Below are 16,599 nucleotides of genomic sequence, written 5' to 3'. Positions count from 1 at the left end.
TTGTCTCCATTCTGCCCCATCTCCACTCTACCCGTGTCTCCATCCTGCCCCCCGTCTCCACTCTGCCCCTGTGTCTCCATTCTGCCCCCGTGTCTCCATCCTGCCCCCTTGTTTCCATTCTGCCCCCTTGTCTCCATCCTGCCCCTTGTCTCCATTAAGCGCTGGGCAGGATGGAGACACATAGCCCATGTGTCTCCATCCTGCCGGTGAATTACATTGCGGCTTGCCACTTTCAACAATAATAAAAACAAAAAAATCTCTCCTTATCTATCTGGCCGCGCTCTTGCGACGAAGATCTCTCCCGGCGTGTCAAGCGCGCACTCGCCGGCGAATGACAATGACGATTGGCTGGCGGCTTTAACTATTGACTTCTGGGCCCGCACGTGTCTCGGACGCAGGTTCAGCTAATGCATCTGCAGAATCCTGTCGATGCGGGCCCCCTCTGCCCACTGGGCCCCATACGCTAGTCAGGGCAGTAATGGCCTGATGGCGGCCCTGGCTGCCACTACTGCAGCGCCCCAGAGTCCTGGTCGTTGCAGTAATGTCGCTCTTCCACCAGGGGGAGTGATGTTACGTCTGATGGTACTAAAGGAGTTCACCTGACCAGATATCACAGTCACACACTACACTTCACACTCCAGTCCACCAGGGGGAGCAAAGGTTCTATTTACTAGGCCACTCCTCACACACGGGTAAAACTGGTGGGTTGGATAGGAAGTCAGACAGAAACTACCTGGGTTTGACCCAGAGAGGACCTGTCAGGCAGACAGGGGGAGGAGGAACATCTGAGCTGCAGACAGAGGGTCTCTGTCAGGGGTGGGATCCTGACAGAGGCCAAGCACGAGATAGAACGTTACGGAACTGCGCCTGCACCGCATTGCGGCAGCATCCTAAGAAAGGACACGAAGCGAAGTATATTGTGGAGAGTGAGAAACGAGATCACAGCACAAGGAGATAACACCAGGAGGAGTCCTGCCTTAAGATTGGCAACATCCTTCTGAGGCGCGTAGCCGGTGGCCGGAACACCGAGGGAGTACTGACTCCATTACTCCAAACAACGGCAGGACAGTCAATTCCAAGTTGGCTGCCCAACCTTAATACCTATGAAGACAATGGAGGCAAATTGTGGGAGAGGGGAGAGGAGCGTCTCTAGGGTCCCTATAAAATAGCTCCAGGCCTACCCCGTCATACGGGTTGTCCTATCCATATCATCTGGGGGACAGAGAGAGGGAGAACATCAGAAACATCCACGAAAGTTGTGAGGACTATACCGTGGTGCTCAGCAGGGAGGTACTACAACACACAGGCGCTAGTAGGAAGGCTACTGATTTCCACCTGCAAAGGGAGCTCTGTATGTGCCTTCGGACCGGCCGGTCTCAGACAGCCCTGTGAACGGTACTCTGGACTGTGGACGCTGAAGTCTTCAGTAAAAGGTAAAGAGACTGCAACCTTTGTGTCCTCGTTATTCATTGCGCCTTACGACGTCCACCATCACCACCTACACATCTGGGAAGCCCTGGGGATATACTTCACCTGTGGGAAGGTACACCATCTAGCTGCCATTCCATCACCCCAGCGGACGCCTAGCAGCGTCGGTCACCCTGACCGAATACCACAGGTGGCGTCACGAACACCGTACAAACAACTACACCTTTAATTGGGCGCCCCTTAGAAGGGCCACGGACCGGGTCGGGCCACTGTGACATCCCCAGAACCGAGAAAGACAGACCCGGTACCGAGTACCCCACTGCCCTGCGCCTGGGGGCGATCCACTACCACGTGTGAAGATGGGGATGGTGTTTTCAAGATGATGTGCCATGTTAATTTTCCATCACACCAAGCGTTTTGCATTTACAAAAAAAAGTTCTCCTTTGGTCTTATTTGACCGCTCACTGTGCTCCCTACATGTTTTTTTGCAAACGGAAAACGTGAATTCTTACGGCTTTCATAAATATATTTCTTCTTGCTGCTCTTCCATAAAGGCCAGATTTTTGAAGTTTTCAACTAAGGCCTCATACCCATTTGCGAGAAAAATGGACGAGTGCAATCCGATAAAACAAACGGATTGCACTTTGACCAATGTTATTCAATGAGTTACATCTCATCTGCGATTTTTTTTTCAGCTGAAATCGGACTGAGAAAAAAATTGCAGCATGCTGCAATTTGCTGCGTTTCTCGGACAAGACTCGCCAATGCAAGTGAATGGATGCAAGAAAAAAAACACAGCACTCGCACCATGCGAGTGCTGTCCTTTTTTTATGCACCGGTGTCCTTTGAAAAGCCGGTTATTCATGTGCCGCATGCATTAAAATCACACTGACAGGTTAGAATAGAATAGATAGAATAGAATTATACACAAAGAACACATATATACAGCTCTGGCAAAAATTTAGAAACTACTGCAAAATGTTCAGTTTGTCTGATTTTTCTCTTTATAGGTATATTTTTGAGTAAAATGTAAATTGCTCTTTTATTCTATAAACTACTGACAACATGTCTCCGAAGTTCCAAGCAATACATTTTGTATTTATTTTCTGAAAATGAGAAATGGTCAAAATAACAAAAAAATCCATTGCTTGCAGACCTCAAATAATGTAAAAAAACAAGTTTGTCATCATTCAGAAACAACAATACTAATGTTGTAACTCAGGAAGAGTTCACAAACCAATATTTTGAGGAATAACCATGATTTTTAATCACAGCTTTCATGCATCCTGGCATGCTTTCCACCAGTCTTTCACACTGCTTTTGGTTGACCTTATACCACTCCTGGTACAAAAGTTTAAGCAGTTCTTCTTTGTTTGATGGCTTGTGACTATCCATCTTCCTCTTGATTACATTCCAGAGGTTTTCTATGGGGTCCAGGTCTGGAGATTGGGCTGCCTATGACAGGGATATGATGTGGTGGACCTTCATCCACACCTTGAATGACCTAGCTGTGTGGCATGGCGAATTGTCCTGCAGGAAAAACCAGTCCTCAGAGTTGGGGAACATTGAGCAGAAGGAATCAACTGTTTTTCCAGGATAACCTTGTATGCGGTTTGATTCATATGTCCTTCGCAAAGTACAACCTGCCCAATTCCAGCCTTGCTGAAGCATCCCCAGATCATCACCGATCCTCCACCAAATTTCACAGTGGGTGCAAGACACTATGGCTTGTATGCCTCTCCAGGTATCTGTCTAACCATTAGACGACCAGGTGTTAGGCAAAGCTGAAAATTAGACTCATCAGAGAAGATTACCTTACTCCAGTCCTCTATGGTCCAATCCTTATGGTCTTTGGCATCAGTAACACACACATATATATATACTGTATATGTATTTATATTGAACTGAAAGATAGAAGAATAGCCGGAAATTAATCTGCTGGCTTCTGTAAAATCATTGCAGGAGCCGACAGAATAGAAGAGATGGATTACATACAGTAAATACATATAGAACAGATATAGATATAGATATATAGATGTGAGTGACAAATACAATTAGTACAGTGTGTGTGCAAATTACTGGACGAGTATTTAATTAATAAACAATTATTTATTGGAAAAAAATGGCATGTGCTCCCGTGCAATTTTCAGAACCAGCAGAGGGAAAGCCAGTGACTGGGGGCAGATGTTTATAGCCATGGACCTTCCCAGGCTATTAATATCAGCTCACAGCTGTATATTTAGCCTTTACTGGCTATTAAAATGGGGGACTCCCCCCAAAAATGACTTGGGGTTCCCCCATTATTAATAACCAGCAAAGGCTATGCAGACAACTGCGGGCTCATATTAATAGCCTAGGAAGGGGCCATGGATATTGCCCCCGCGGTAAAAACATCAGCACTCAGCCGCCCCAGAAAAGGCTATTAATATCAGCCCGCAGCTGTCTTCTGCATAACCTTTGCTGGTTATTAATTATTGGGGAGCCCCACGTCATTTTTGGGGGTCCCCAATTTTAACCCCTTAACCCACGGAGCTTTTTTTCGGTTTTGCGTTTTAGTTTTTCGCTCCCCTCCTTCCCAGAGCCAGAACTTTTTTATTTTTCTGTCAATATGGCCATGTGAAGGCTTATTTTTTGCGGGACGAGTTGTACTTTTGAGCGACACCATTGGTTTTACCATGTCGTGTACTAGAAAACAGGAAACAAATTCCAAGTGCGGTGAAATTGCAAAAAAAAGTGCAATCCCACACTTGCTTTTTGTTTGGCTTTTTTGCTAAGTTCACTAAATGCTAAAACTGACCTGCCATTATGATTCTCCAGGTCATTACGAGTTCATAGACACCTAACATGTCTAGGTTCTTTTTTATCTACGTGGTGAAAAAAAATTCCAAACTTTGATAAAAAAAAAAAAAATTGCACAATTTTCCGAGACCCGTAGTGTCTCCATTTTTTGTGATCTGGGGTTGGGTGAGGGCTTATTTTTTGCGTGCCAAGCTGATGTTTTTAATGATACCATTTTGGTGCAGAAACTTTCTTTTGATCGCCCGTTATTGCATTTTAATGTAATGTCACGGCGACCAAAAAAATTTAATTCTAGGTGGTGGAGCCGCATATTCATCACTGTAATGAGCGGCACCACGTGACCGCTCATACAGGACAAGCTGCGACGCTGAGAGGAAGCATCGAAGGAGCTGGGTGAGTATTTTATTTCCAGCGGGCGGGGGCACAGGGGATGGAAGGGGGGAGGTTACCGGGAACTTTATTTTAACCACAAAACACCCCCCAAAAAAACAATGATTTTTCATTCCTTCTCTCCAGCGAACGCTGCTGGGAAGAAGGAATGAATTCCGGCTTCAGCACCCAAAGCAGGGGACAGCGCTTACTGTAGCGCTGTCTCCTGCACGGTCCGTGTGGTTCTCAGTCGGCACACGGGTGGCACACGGCTGCCGCACGTGTGCCACGTGAGCACACGGACACACGGACACGGATAACTGCGGTATCGATTTTTCCGGTACCGGAAATATCTGGACGTGTGAGACTGGCCGAAGGCAGTGGGGCCAGAGGTGGATGCAAAGGCAAATTAAAAAACATGATTCTTATTAGCTGCAGCTGACGCCGCCCCACCCTCTCCACCGCCCTAGGCACTGGACTCCCAGGGACCGATATGGCCCCAATGGCAAATCTCTTGGGTGTCACATATACTCACTGCCTCCTTCCAATGCCAGCAGCTGATACCGACAACATCCTGATGCCAAGCGGCATTCAGCACTGATGGGAACCTGCTTTAAATATAGGGTCTGGTTTGTGTTAGGGGCAGATCTGGGTGTGCTAAAGGGGGGGTCATATGTACTAATTGTAATTCCAACGCAGCAGGCTGAAAGCAAGTCCTATATCAATATAGATAATAATAACATACAATATAAATATAATAATGTCATTTCCCTGATGTATGCGCAAAGCTACACATGGCTTGGAGCATGCTCTGTCCACAAGAATCTGATGTAAATTGCAATCGACCTCCTAGGTGCTGCTTTGCCCTTCTCCATGCTCTACACTGAAGCTCTGCTCCATTAGGACACAGCTGTGATCAGTGACTCCAGCTTAGCTGCATTGTCTGTCGGTGGCTGGGATAGTACAGTATTACATTGCTTTCCTATATCATCAGAGGCCAAGGCTGTTGCCCTTCCCTCCCACCAAGTTTTACACTTCAGATATTTTGCTGTACGTTGTACAGGCCAGGCAAGAAATTAATTTATGTAGAAATAATTACACTAAAGCGTGGACTATGGGGTGGGGATCTCAATATGGAGTCTCATACATGATTATTGCCAATCTAGGTTATCACACTAAGAAAGATTGGGGTATGGCAGCCACAGATCTCCCACCCATCCCCGGGCAGCAGCATCTTCTGTAAGGAGGGGTGATGTTTACTGATCCCGTTTATCCCTGGAAAAGCCTCCATGAAGTCACATTCACTGTTGTGCATGGGCAGCAGCGTCCCCCACAGATCCTGCCCTCCGCTGCTAACACCTGACCAGTGAGTTAACTGTGAGCAGAAGGTGCAGAACCTCTACCCCAATACTAAATAAAGTGGGGATTATTTACAGCAGTGAGACCATGAAGGGTCTGATCCAAAACTGTCTTTGATCCTTATTTCTGGAGCAAAAACAGTTCTATAAGGGTATGTGTCCACGTTCAGGAAACGCTGCGTTTTTTACGCAGCGTTGAGCCGCAGCGTCAAAAACACAGCGTCCAGATGTTACAACATAGTGGAGGGGATTTAATGAAATCCCGTCTCCACTGTGCATTAAAAAACGCATGCGTTTTTCCCGCAAAAACGCACATGCGTTGCGTTTTTTCAGAACGCAGCATGTTGCTACAATGAGCAAAACACGCAGGAACACCGCAGGTGACCTACCAGTGACCTCAGGTGCATTTTTGGTCAGGATTTTACCTGCATAAAATCCTGACCAAAGCCTGAAGCAAGCCTGAACGTGGACACATAGCCTAAGGGAGTTTTATGTTTGCACCTTATTCTTTACTTACTTTGCGCCCTTTTTATGTTACTTAATGTTGACTTTTGGGGCATTGTGTTTGTTATCTAGAAGTTTTAGCCTGATTTGTGACTTCTTCAAAAAATTAAAGGATAACGGGCAACATTTTCAGGATCATGAAACTAAGGGTATGTGCACACGTATTTTTGAGGTCTGCGGATTTTTCCGCAGCGGATTTGAGAAATCTGCAGGTAAAAGGCACTGCGTTTTACCTGCGGATTTACTGCGGAATTACCGCGGATTTAATGCGGATTTTGTGCGGATTCCACCTGCGATTTTACACCTGCGGATTCCTATTATGGAGCAGGTGTAAACCGCTGCGGAATCCTCACAAAGAATTGACATGCTGTGGAATGTAAACCGCTGCGTTTCCGCGCGTTTTTTTCTGCAGCATGGGCACAGCGGTTTCTGTTTTCCATAGGTTTACATGGTACTGTAAACTCATGGAAAACTGCTGCAACGCAACGTGTGCACAAAGCCTAATGGATCTAAAAAGGAACAAGAAGGTAAAAGGAGAAAATAAGTGAGTCTTTTCATTTTGCAAAAAATTCATCATCAACTTGTGTGCGTCATTTCAGATAATTTGGAAAAAGATCAACAAGTACCACAAGACACTTATTACAGACTATGGATAATAAGGGGGTGTGGGAGGTATATAATGGGGGCCACTGTGTTATAGAGTGGGAGTGTACAGACTGTCAGGGGGCTGTGATGTGGGCGCACACAGCAGGATTTTGCACGGTGTGATCTCTCAGCGGCAGTGACTGTAAGCTCCGCAGGTTGTCAGTTCTGAGCAGGATTTACTGTGTGATGCGTTTTAATGCCGGTATCTCTGCCACCTGTGAATGTGACACCCTGCAGTCTCCATCCACCAGCTCCATAAATAATCACGCATGAGGGTGTAGAGAACAACGTCATGGTGCAAAGCTGAGGAGCTCAGGGAAGAACATCGGATATCAAAAGAAACAATGTAAACCCCACCATGTGTCACTACGGTAGTTACATTGTATCAGGACCTGAATGTTGGTCCTCACCAGGCCCAAAAGTCCACGGTGCCCGCAGTGTCAGATTTTGAGCATTTTGAAAATAAGACACTTTCTCTTACACCAACTGAAGGATGCTCACTTTAGACCATTATTTTGCACCTGGAAACATGTAAATCTGGTGCATTTTTAGACTCGCCACATCCTCGTTCCCTTTTCTAAAAACTTTGGGAAAAGTGTTCATTTGGGGAAAATCAGTAATTAATTTGTCTAAACTGGTTTGGTCCAAAAAGAAAGTTCAACATTTGTAAAGTGGGCGATAGATGCAGGTTCTGTCAGCAGACACAGAACCTCCATCAGTAGACACAGACCCAGAACCTCCAGCATAAGACACAGACACAGAACTTCCAGCATTGGTTACAAAGAACCTCCTGCAGCAGACACAGAACCTCCAGCAGCAGACACAGAACCTCCAGTAGCAGACACAGAACCTACAGCATCGGACACAGACACAAAATCTACAGCATCAGACACAGACCCTCCAGCAGCGGGCACAGACACAGAACCTCCATCAGCAGACACAGAACCTCCTTCAGCAAACACAGACACAGAACCTCCAGCATCGGACACAGAACTTCCAGCATTGGTTACAAAGAACCTCCAGCAGCAGACACAGAACCTCCAGCTGCGGACACAGAACCTCCAGCTGCGGACACAGAACCTCCAGCAGACACAGAACCTACAGCATCAGATACAGACACAGAATCTACAGCATCAAACACAGACCCTCCAGCAGTGGACACAGACGCAGAACCTACAGCAATGAAGACAGACAGAGAACCTCCAGCAGCAAGACAGACACAGAACCTCCAGCAGCAGACACAGGAACAGAACTTCCTGCAGCAGACACAAACGCAGAACCTCCAGCAGCAGACACAGAACCTCCAGCAGTGAACACAGAACCTCCTGCCAAAAATCACAGAACCTTCAGCAGCAGACACAGAACCTACAGCAGCGGACACAGACCCAGAACCACCAGCAGCAGATACAGACACAGAACCTACAGCAGTGGACACAGACACGGAAACTCCAGCAGCGGACTCAGGACCTCCAACAGCAGATGCAGAACCTACACCAGTGGACACAGAACATCCAGCAGTGATCACAGAACCTCCAGCTGTAGACACAGAGCCTACAGCAACGGACACATAACAACCAGCAGCGGAAACAGACAGGGAACCATCAGCATTGGACACAAAACCTTCAGCATCGGACACAGAACCTCCAGCATCGGACACCTTCAGCAGCAGACACAGAACCTCCAGCATCGGACACAGAACCTCCAGCATCGGACACAGAACCTCCAGCATTGGATACAGAACCTTCAGCAGCAGACACAGAACCTCCAGCATCAGACACAGAACCTTCAGCAGTGAACACAGACATAGAACCTTCAGCAGCAGAGACAGACACATAACCTCCAGCAGCGGACAAAGAACCTTCAGCAGTGGACACAGACACAGAACCTTCAGCAGTGGACACAGACACAATACAAACAGCCCTTTGTGTCTGATTGCAGCATGACTCATCTATGGTGGGAAGAAACTGACAACTTCTCATCAAACTCCACCACGAGCACAAAAGTCTCCATCAGTCCTAAGAAAATGTGAAGGACATATGGTTGACTACAATTTCCAATTCTAGTCACTTCTGATATTGGAGAACTGTCAAGTATGTGCTCCTTATAACCGGCATTGGAGAATAAGCTTATGCCCCCTGAGATACTTTTATTGGATATATTCGGTAGCTCTCTACATTGTACTGAACCTTTGCACATTGGGGCCATGACTGTGAATCCAATCAGGGGCAGCATCTACCCCCTTCTTAATATGAGCTTCTCCCCAACTATCCAAAAACCTAATGAGATTATTTTCCTCCTCTTTGATCATGGTCTCCCAGGGGAAGATGTACTGATATAAGAACCCTCTCTGTACAGCACTGCAGAATATGTTGGTGCTATATAGAATATCATTATTTGAAGCTGCAGATGGTGCATGCACTCTACACATGCACACCAGACCCCTTTGGACACCTCACAAACGATCACCACTTACCAATGGTTGAGACCACTGTTCCAACAAAGTAGAAGGCTCCAGTGAAATCCCACCTGGGTCTTATGGTGTCCACCCTGATCCCTGCCACGTTGGCCTCCTCGTAGTCACGGAGGAAGTTGCGCAGGTCACTTTTGTTGAGGTTGTGTTTTTGTATAAAGTTGTCAAACTTCTGTTGCCACCTGTCCTTGGCTTCTTTCTCCATCGGCTGCTCGATGGCTGAGAAGACAGCTGCTCCACACAGCATGTACAGGATGATCAGGATAGCTAGCAACAAGAACCGACCATTGTCTTCATTCAGGTGACCTAATCCACAGCAGCAGCAGCAGCCACCACCTCGACAAGCCATTCTCTGCCCCGGGGCAACAGTGACCAGGACACAGATGTCACCAGGATCAGCGTCTCACCCAGATGTTCAGACCAGACCCAACAGGCAAGAGATCGACTTCCAGGTCAATGGGCCTGATGTTTTTTGACATTGTACTTGATTTTTTGGTCAGAGACACCTGGGGGCATGACTAATTCCTACAGATTGTCCACAATGAGCCAAAAAGTGCTCCAAAAAAGTGCTGTGCCGAGGAAAGGGGGTGCAGGTTTGGCAGGCATTGTACCAACTAGGAAGATTAGCCAAGCTCCATGATGACGCCTGGGACCATCCCTCACCCTACATTTACTGGTCCTACAATAGCCACTGGTGAATGATGTGACCCAGCGTCCAGTGGCCAGGATGAAAATGTATGTAGCCCTCTCATTTCTTAGTGCTCTGTGACTTGAAGTAGAGCAGGAGAGATCAGACCAGTTAGGCTTGAGGAGCTCATCAAACCCTTGGAGATGGAGATCCAGTATAATCCAGGAGATCCCAGGGAGATGTTACATCCAGGATGAGGATCACAGTGATGGTGGCTGGGCTAGGAAGGGTTAACTTTCCAGCACATCTTGCACTTCTCTTGTCATCGAGCTCCAGATCCAGCAGCACAGGACCTCATTGTGTCTGATTGCCTGGAATTGGCAGCTCCTCTGGGGCAGGATGACCCATTCACATCTGACAATGGCAGCGTGGACTCCTGAAACTTCCCTGTAGCCTCCTGGATCCTAATCAGGGCATCAGTGCACGAGCCTCTATAAAGACTTGTAGAACACGGGAGCAGTTGTGGCAAGGGTTAATTAACCAACTCCTGCCCGGATCCTCGTGGGCTGCGATCCCAGCTCCTGAGCAATGATCACTTCTTGGTGGAGATGCAGCTTCAGCCCGTACGATCTCCCGGTCCCCGCCGCCGCCACTCTCCCCCGGGCTGCGCAGCCTGATGCTCAGCAGATGCTGCTCCTCTGCCTTCTGAGGAGGTGCAGCGCCCCGTGCGGTGATCGGCGGAAGTGCAGCCAGGCAGCATCACTGTACAGCAGCCTCGCGAATAGTGACTGGGCAGAAGGGTGACCTGTGAGCGACAGCCCTGGTACTGGCCTGGACAATGCCACCTGCGATCAGAGCTCTCAGTGCACTGGACCGGAGGCAGGGCTGCTCTCCAGGACTTCAAGGGTTAAGTGTACCCTGAACTGTCACCTCCTCTGCTCCTCATGTTGGGTCCTCCCCCACTGTGAATTAAGGTTATTTATAGCCCCAGAGACTTCAAAGGGAGTCAAGAGGTTTAATGTGTCCTGTCCCTGTGGAGACCAAGGAGAGAAGACCAAGAGCAGCCCAGGGTGGTGTCACCAAAAGAACCAGCCACCAGTGCAACCAGTACAGGAACCTGGGCCAACCACCAGAGCAAACAGTACAGGAACCTGAGACAACCACCTGTGCAACCAATACAGAAATCTGAGTCAGCCATCAGTGCAACCAGTACAGGCACCTGAGCCAACCACCAGAGCAACCAGTACAGGAATGTGAGACAACCACCAGTGCAACCAGTACAGGATCCTTTGGCAACCACCAGAACAACCAGTACAGAAACCTGAGACAACCACCAGTGCAACCAGTACAGGATCCTGAGCCAAGCACCAGGGCAACCAGTACAGGGACTTGAGATAACCACCAAAGCAACCAGTACAGGAACCTGAGACAACCACCTGTGCAACCATTACAGAAATCTGAGCCAGCCATCAGTGCAACCAGTACAGGAACGTGATACAACCACCAGTGCAACCAGTACAGGATCCTTTGGCAACCACCAGAACAACCAGTACAGGAACCTGAGACAACCACCAGTGCAACCAGTACAGGATCCTGAGCCAAGCACCAGTGCAACCAGTACAGGGACTTGAGATAACCACCAAAGCAACCAGTACAGGAACCAAAGACAACCACCTGTGCAACCATTACAGAAATCTGAGCCAGCCATCAGTGCAACCAGTACAGAAATCTGAGCCAGCCATCAGTGCAACCAGTACAGGCACCTGAGCCAACCACCATAGCAACCAGTACAGGAATGTGAGACAACCACCAGTGCAACCAGTACAGGATCCTGAGCCAAGCACCAGTGCAACCAGTACAGCAACTTGAGATAACCACCAGAGCAACTAGTACAGGAACCTGAGACAACCACCAGTGCAACCAGTACAGGAACCCGGGCCAACCACCAGAGCAAACAGTACAGGAACCTGAGACAACCACCTGTGCAACCAGTACAGAAATCTGAGCCAGCCGTCAGTACAACCAGTACAGAAATCTGAGCCAGCCATAAGTGCAACCAGTACAGAAATCTGAGCCAGCCTTCAGTGCAACCAGTACAGGCACCTGAGCCAACCACCAGAGCAACCAGTACAGGAACCTGAGACAACCACCAGTGCAACCAGTACAGGAACCTGAGCCAACCACCAGAGTAACCAGTACAGGAACCTGAGCCAACAACCAGAGCAACCAGTACAGGAACTTGAGACAATCATCAGTGCAACCAGTACAGGAACTTGAGATAACCTCCAGAGCAAGCAGTACAGGAACCTGAGACAACCACCTGTGCAACCAGTACAGGATCCTTAGGCAACCACCAGAACAACGAGTACAGGAACCTGAGACAACCACCAGTGCAACCAGCACAGGATCCTGAGCCAAGCACCAGTGCAACCAGTACAGGGACTTGAGATAACCACCAAAGCAACCAGTACAGGAACCTGAGACAACCACCTGTGCAACCATTACAGAAATCTGAGCCAGCCATCAGTGCAACCTGTACAGAAATCTGAGCCAGCCATCAGTGCAACCAGTACATGCACCTGAGCCAACCACCAGAGCAACCAGTACAGGAATGTGAGACAACCACCAGTGCAACCAGTACAGGATCCTTTGGCAACCACCAGAACAACCAGTACAGGAACCTGAGACAACCACCAGTGCAACCAGTACAGGATCCTGAGCCAAGCACCAGTGCAACCAGTACAGGGACTTGAGATAACCACCAAAGCAACCAGTACAGGAACCAAAGACAACCACCTGTGCAACCATTACAGAAATCTGAGCCAGCCATCAGTGCAACCAGTACAGAAATCTGAGCCAGCCATCAGTGCAACCAGTACAGGCACCTGAGCCAACCACCATAGCAACCAGTACAGGAATGTGAGACAACCACCAGTGCAACCAGTACAGGATCCTGAGCCAAGCACCAGTGCAACCAGTACAGCAACTTGAGATAACCACCAGAGCAACTAGTACAGGAACCTGAGACAACCACCAGTGCAACCAGTACAGGAACCTGGGCCAACCACCAGAGCAAACAGTACAGGAACCTGAGACAACCACCTGTGCAACCAGTACAGAAATCTGAGCCAGCCGTCAGTACAACCAGTACAGAAATCTGAGCCAGCCATAAGTGCAACCAGTACAGAAATCTGAGCCAGCCTTCAGTGCAACCAGTACAGGCACCTGAGCCAACCACCAGAGCAACCAGTACAGGAACCTGAGACAACCACCGGTGCAACCAGTACAGGAACCTGAGCCAACCACCAGAGTAACCAGTACAGGAACCTGAGCCAACAACCAGAGCAACCAGTACAGGAACTTGAGACAATCATCAGTGCAACCAGTACAGGAACTTGAGATAACCTCCAGAGCAAGCAGTACAGGAACCTGAGACAACCACCTGTGCAACCAGTACAGGATCCTTTGGCAACCACCAGAACAACGAGTACAGGAACCTGAGACAACCACCAGTGCAACCAGCACAGGATCCTGAGCCAAGCACCAGTGCAACCAGTACAGGGACTTGAGATAACCACCAAAGCAACCAGTACAGGAACCTGAGACAACCACCTGTGCAACCATTACAGAAATCTGAGCCAGCCATCAGTGCAACCTGTACAGAAATCTGAGCCAGCCATCAGTGCAACCAGTACATGCACCTGAGCCAACCACCAGAGCAACCAGTACAGGAACGTGAGACAACCACCAGTGCAACCAGTACAGGATCCTTTGGCAACCACCAGAACAACCAGTACAGCAACTTGAGATAACCACCAGAGCAACTACTACAAGGACCTGAGACAACCACCAGTGCGACCAGTACAGGAACCTGGGCCAACCACCAGAGCAAAGAGTACAGGAACCTGAGACAACCACCTGTGCAACCAGTACAGAAATCTGAGCCAGCCGTCAGTACAACCAGTACAGAAATCTGAGCCAGCCATCAGTGCAACCAGTACAGAAATCTGAGCCAGCCATCAGTGCAACCAGTACAGGCACCTGAGCCAACCACCAGAGTAACCAGTACAGGAACCTGAGACAACCACCAGTGCAACCAGTACAGGAGCCTGAGCCAACCACCAGAGTAACCAGTACAGGAACCTGAGCCAACCATCAGTGCAACCAGTACAGGAACTTGAGATAACCTCCAGAGCAAGCAGTACAGGAACCTGAGACAACCACCTGTGCAACAAGTACAGATACTTGAGACAATCATCAGTGCAACCAGTACAGAACCTGAGCGAGCCACCAGTGCAACCAATCCAGGAATCTGAGCCAACCACCAGTGCAACCAGTACAGGAACCTGAGCCAACCACCAGAGCAACCAGTACAAGAACCTGAGACAACCACCAGTGCAACCAGTTCAGGATCCTGAGCCAAGCACCAGTGCAACCAGTATAGGAACTTGAGATAACCACCAGAGCAACCAGTACAGGAACCCGAGACAGCCACCAGTACAAACAGTACAGAAACCATAGCCAAGTACCAGTGCAACCAGTACAGGATCTGTCTATGGTACTGAAAGCAGTAACTGCATATCTGCTGGAACCTGTACATGAGCTATCTATGATGGTGAAACCAGTCCAGTAAACGTCAGATCTGCTAGAGCCAGGACGTGTTACCTGGTGCTCTGTCTAATCTATGGGTTTCATATCTGTCTCATATTTATTTGTCTGTCCGTCTTTCCTTCCATCATGTTGATACAAACCAAACAGAAGAACAAGGATTCCCAGGGCCTCGGAGCCACACTGGGTGGTGGGTGCCACTTTTTGAGGCCTCTGTCTTTAGCTACAGCTAATAGATGCAACAGAGAGGCGTCTATTTTTTTTTCTACTTTTCCACTCGTTAGATAAAAAAAAGAAGAAATGGATTAACCAATGTCCTGTGTGCACCCGACCCGAAGGTAAAACACCTAATCCAAGCTTGCGTTAATCCCGGCTGGGCCGCCATGTATCCAGTGAAGTGTAATATTATCTCCCAGATGTCCTGCTGGTAAATATGTTCTGCACAAGCCTTAGTGAATGGGAATTAGTAATGCGGCCCAGCCTGACTGTACCGCCACTCTCCAAGAACGAGACGTCCGGGGGACGGAGACATTGTATCACCGCTGTAAATCAATTCAATGGTGGTACACAGCACCTCAATGTAATATAGGGTCAACTTTACCCATTGGAGCAGCGCACGTCCTATCCAAGGAGTCCCTCTTGGAAAAACATTCAAAATCCAAAAACACAACCTTAACGCCTCAGAAGTTGGTGAAAAAAACCTTCATATTTATTCTGCCTTCTGTGGCGACGTTTTGATCCAATGATCTTTATCAAGCTTGATAGCGAGTGTGAGGCAGTTTGGAAACACGAAATAAACAGATGGTTCAGTTGATAAAACAATGGTGGACAATCAGGCCGGCAGCTCTGGGCTGCTGTGTACGGCTAATTGGGAATTAGTTTTACCAGAGGAGGCAGAAAGTCTCCGGCTCCAGCGAACAGAGGTTCCCGTCACCAGCGACGTCTTATCACTCGCTACTCTGTAACGGCCCCGGATAATTCCGCTAATTGCTTTATCTTACAGATCTATTTTTACATATAAGAAAATGCCAGGAGTCAGACTGAAAGAATGGGGTCAAAAATAGCAAATCTGTTATTTCATCATCGTCCTGGTCCTGAGGAATAGGGTATAAAAGATGTCTACAGTGACGCTCATCTGTGAGGACCCGGGCAAAGAACACAGTGATACTGCCAAGAGAAACCCACCAACTGCCAGCTACAATAATGCCATCATACATATGCACAAATACATACACATATACTGTACATATATATCCTCTGCTTCCATTCACACAGGCAACAAATTTATTCTGGCTGAAGCCACCACTAGGGGGAGCTCACTATAGAAGTAATTATTAAAAGGAACCAGTCATCTAATTCATGTTGCCTAAACTGGGGGAAACATTATTCAGGCAGGATCTTAACATGTATCTCTGCATACAGGAAGCGCCCCCTAGTGGTGGCTGCAGACAGGATCTTATCATGTATCTATGTATACAGTGAGCTCCCCCTAGTGGTGGCTGCTGATAGGATCTTATCATGTATCTCTGTATACAGGGAGCTCCCCCTAGTGGTGGCTGCTGATAGGATCTTATCATGTATCTCTGTATACAGGGAGCTCCTAACAAATGGTGGTGGCTACAGACAAGATCTTAGCATGTATCTCTGTATACAGGGAGCTCCCCCTAGTGGTGGCTGCAGACAGAATCTTATCATGTATTTCTGTATACAGGAAGCTCCCCCAAGAGGTGGCTGCAGACAGAATCTTATCATGTATTTCTGTATACAGGAAGCTCCCCCTAGTGGTGGCT

At 48.1% G+C, this 16,599-nt stretch overlaps 2 protein-coding genes across 2 annotated transcripts in view; both read right to left on the bottom strand.

Moving 5' to 3' along the window:
* Positions 1 to 10,842, bottom strand: part of KCNK13 (potassium two pore domain channel subfamily K member 13) — a 118,119-nt gene extending 107,277 nt beyond the window's left edge. Inside the window, exon 1 of the mRNA XM_077249222.1 lies at positions 9,577 to 10,842. Coding sequence (XP_077105337.1) covers positions 9,577 to 9,922 — 346 coding nt within the window. The 5' untranslated portion in view covers positions 9,923 to 10,842. The remainder of the gene's footprint in view (positions 1 to 9,576) is intronic.
* LOC143798623 (protein kinase C theta type-like) overlaps positions 1 to 16,599 on the bottom strand; it is a 1,028,586-nt gene that overhangs the window by 976,951 nt on the left and 35,036 nt on the right. The window lies entirely within an intron of this gene.

The sequence above is a fragment of the Ranitomeya variabilis genome, chromosome 1 (assembly GCF_051348905.1).
Source record: "Ranitomeya variabilis isolate aRanVar5 chromosome 1, aRanVar5.hap1, whole genome shotgun sequence".
Classification (NCBI taxonomy): Eukaryota; Metazoa; Chordata; class Amphibia; order Anura; family Dendrobatidae; genus Ranitomeya; species Ranitomeya variabilis.
The sequence above is the reverse complement of the archived record's forward strand: the minus strand, read 5'-3'. Positions and strand labels throughout refer to the sequence as shown.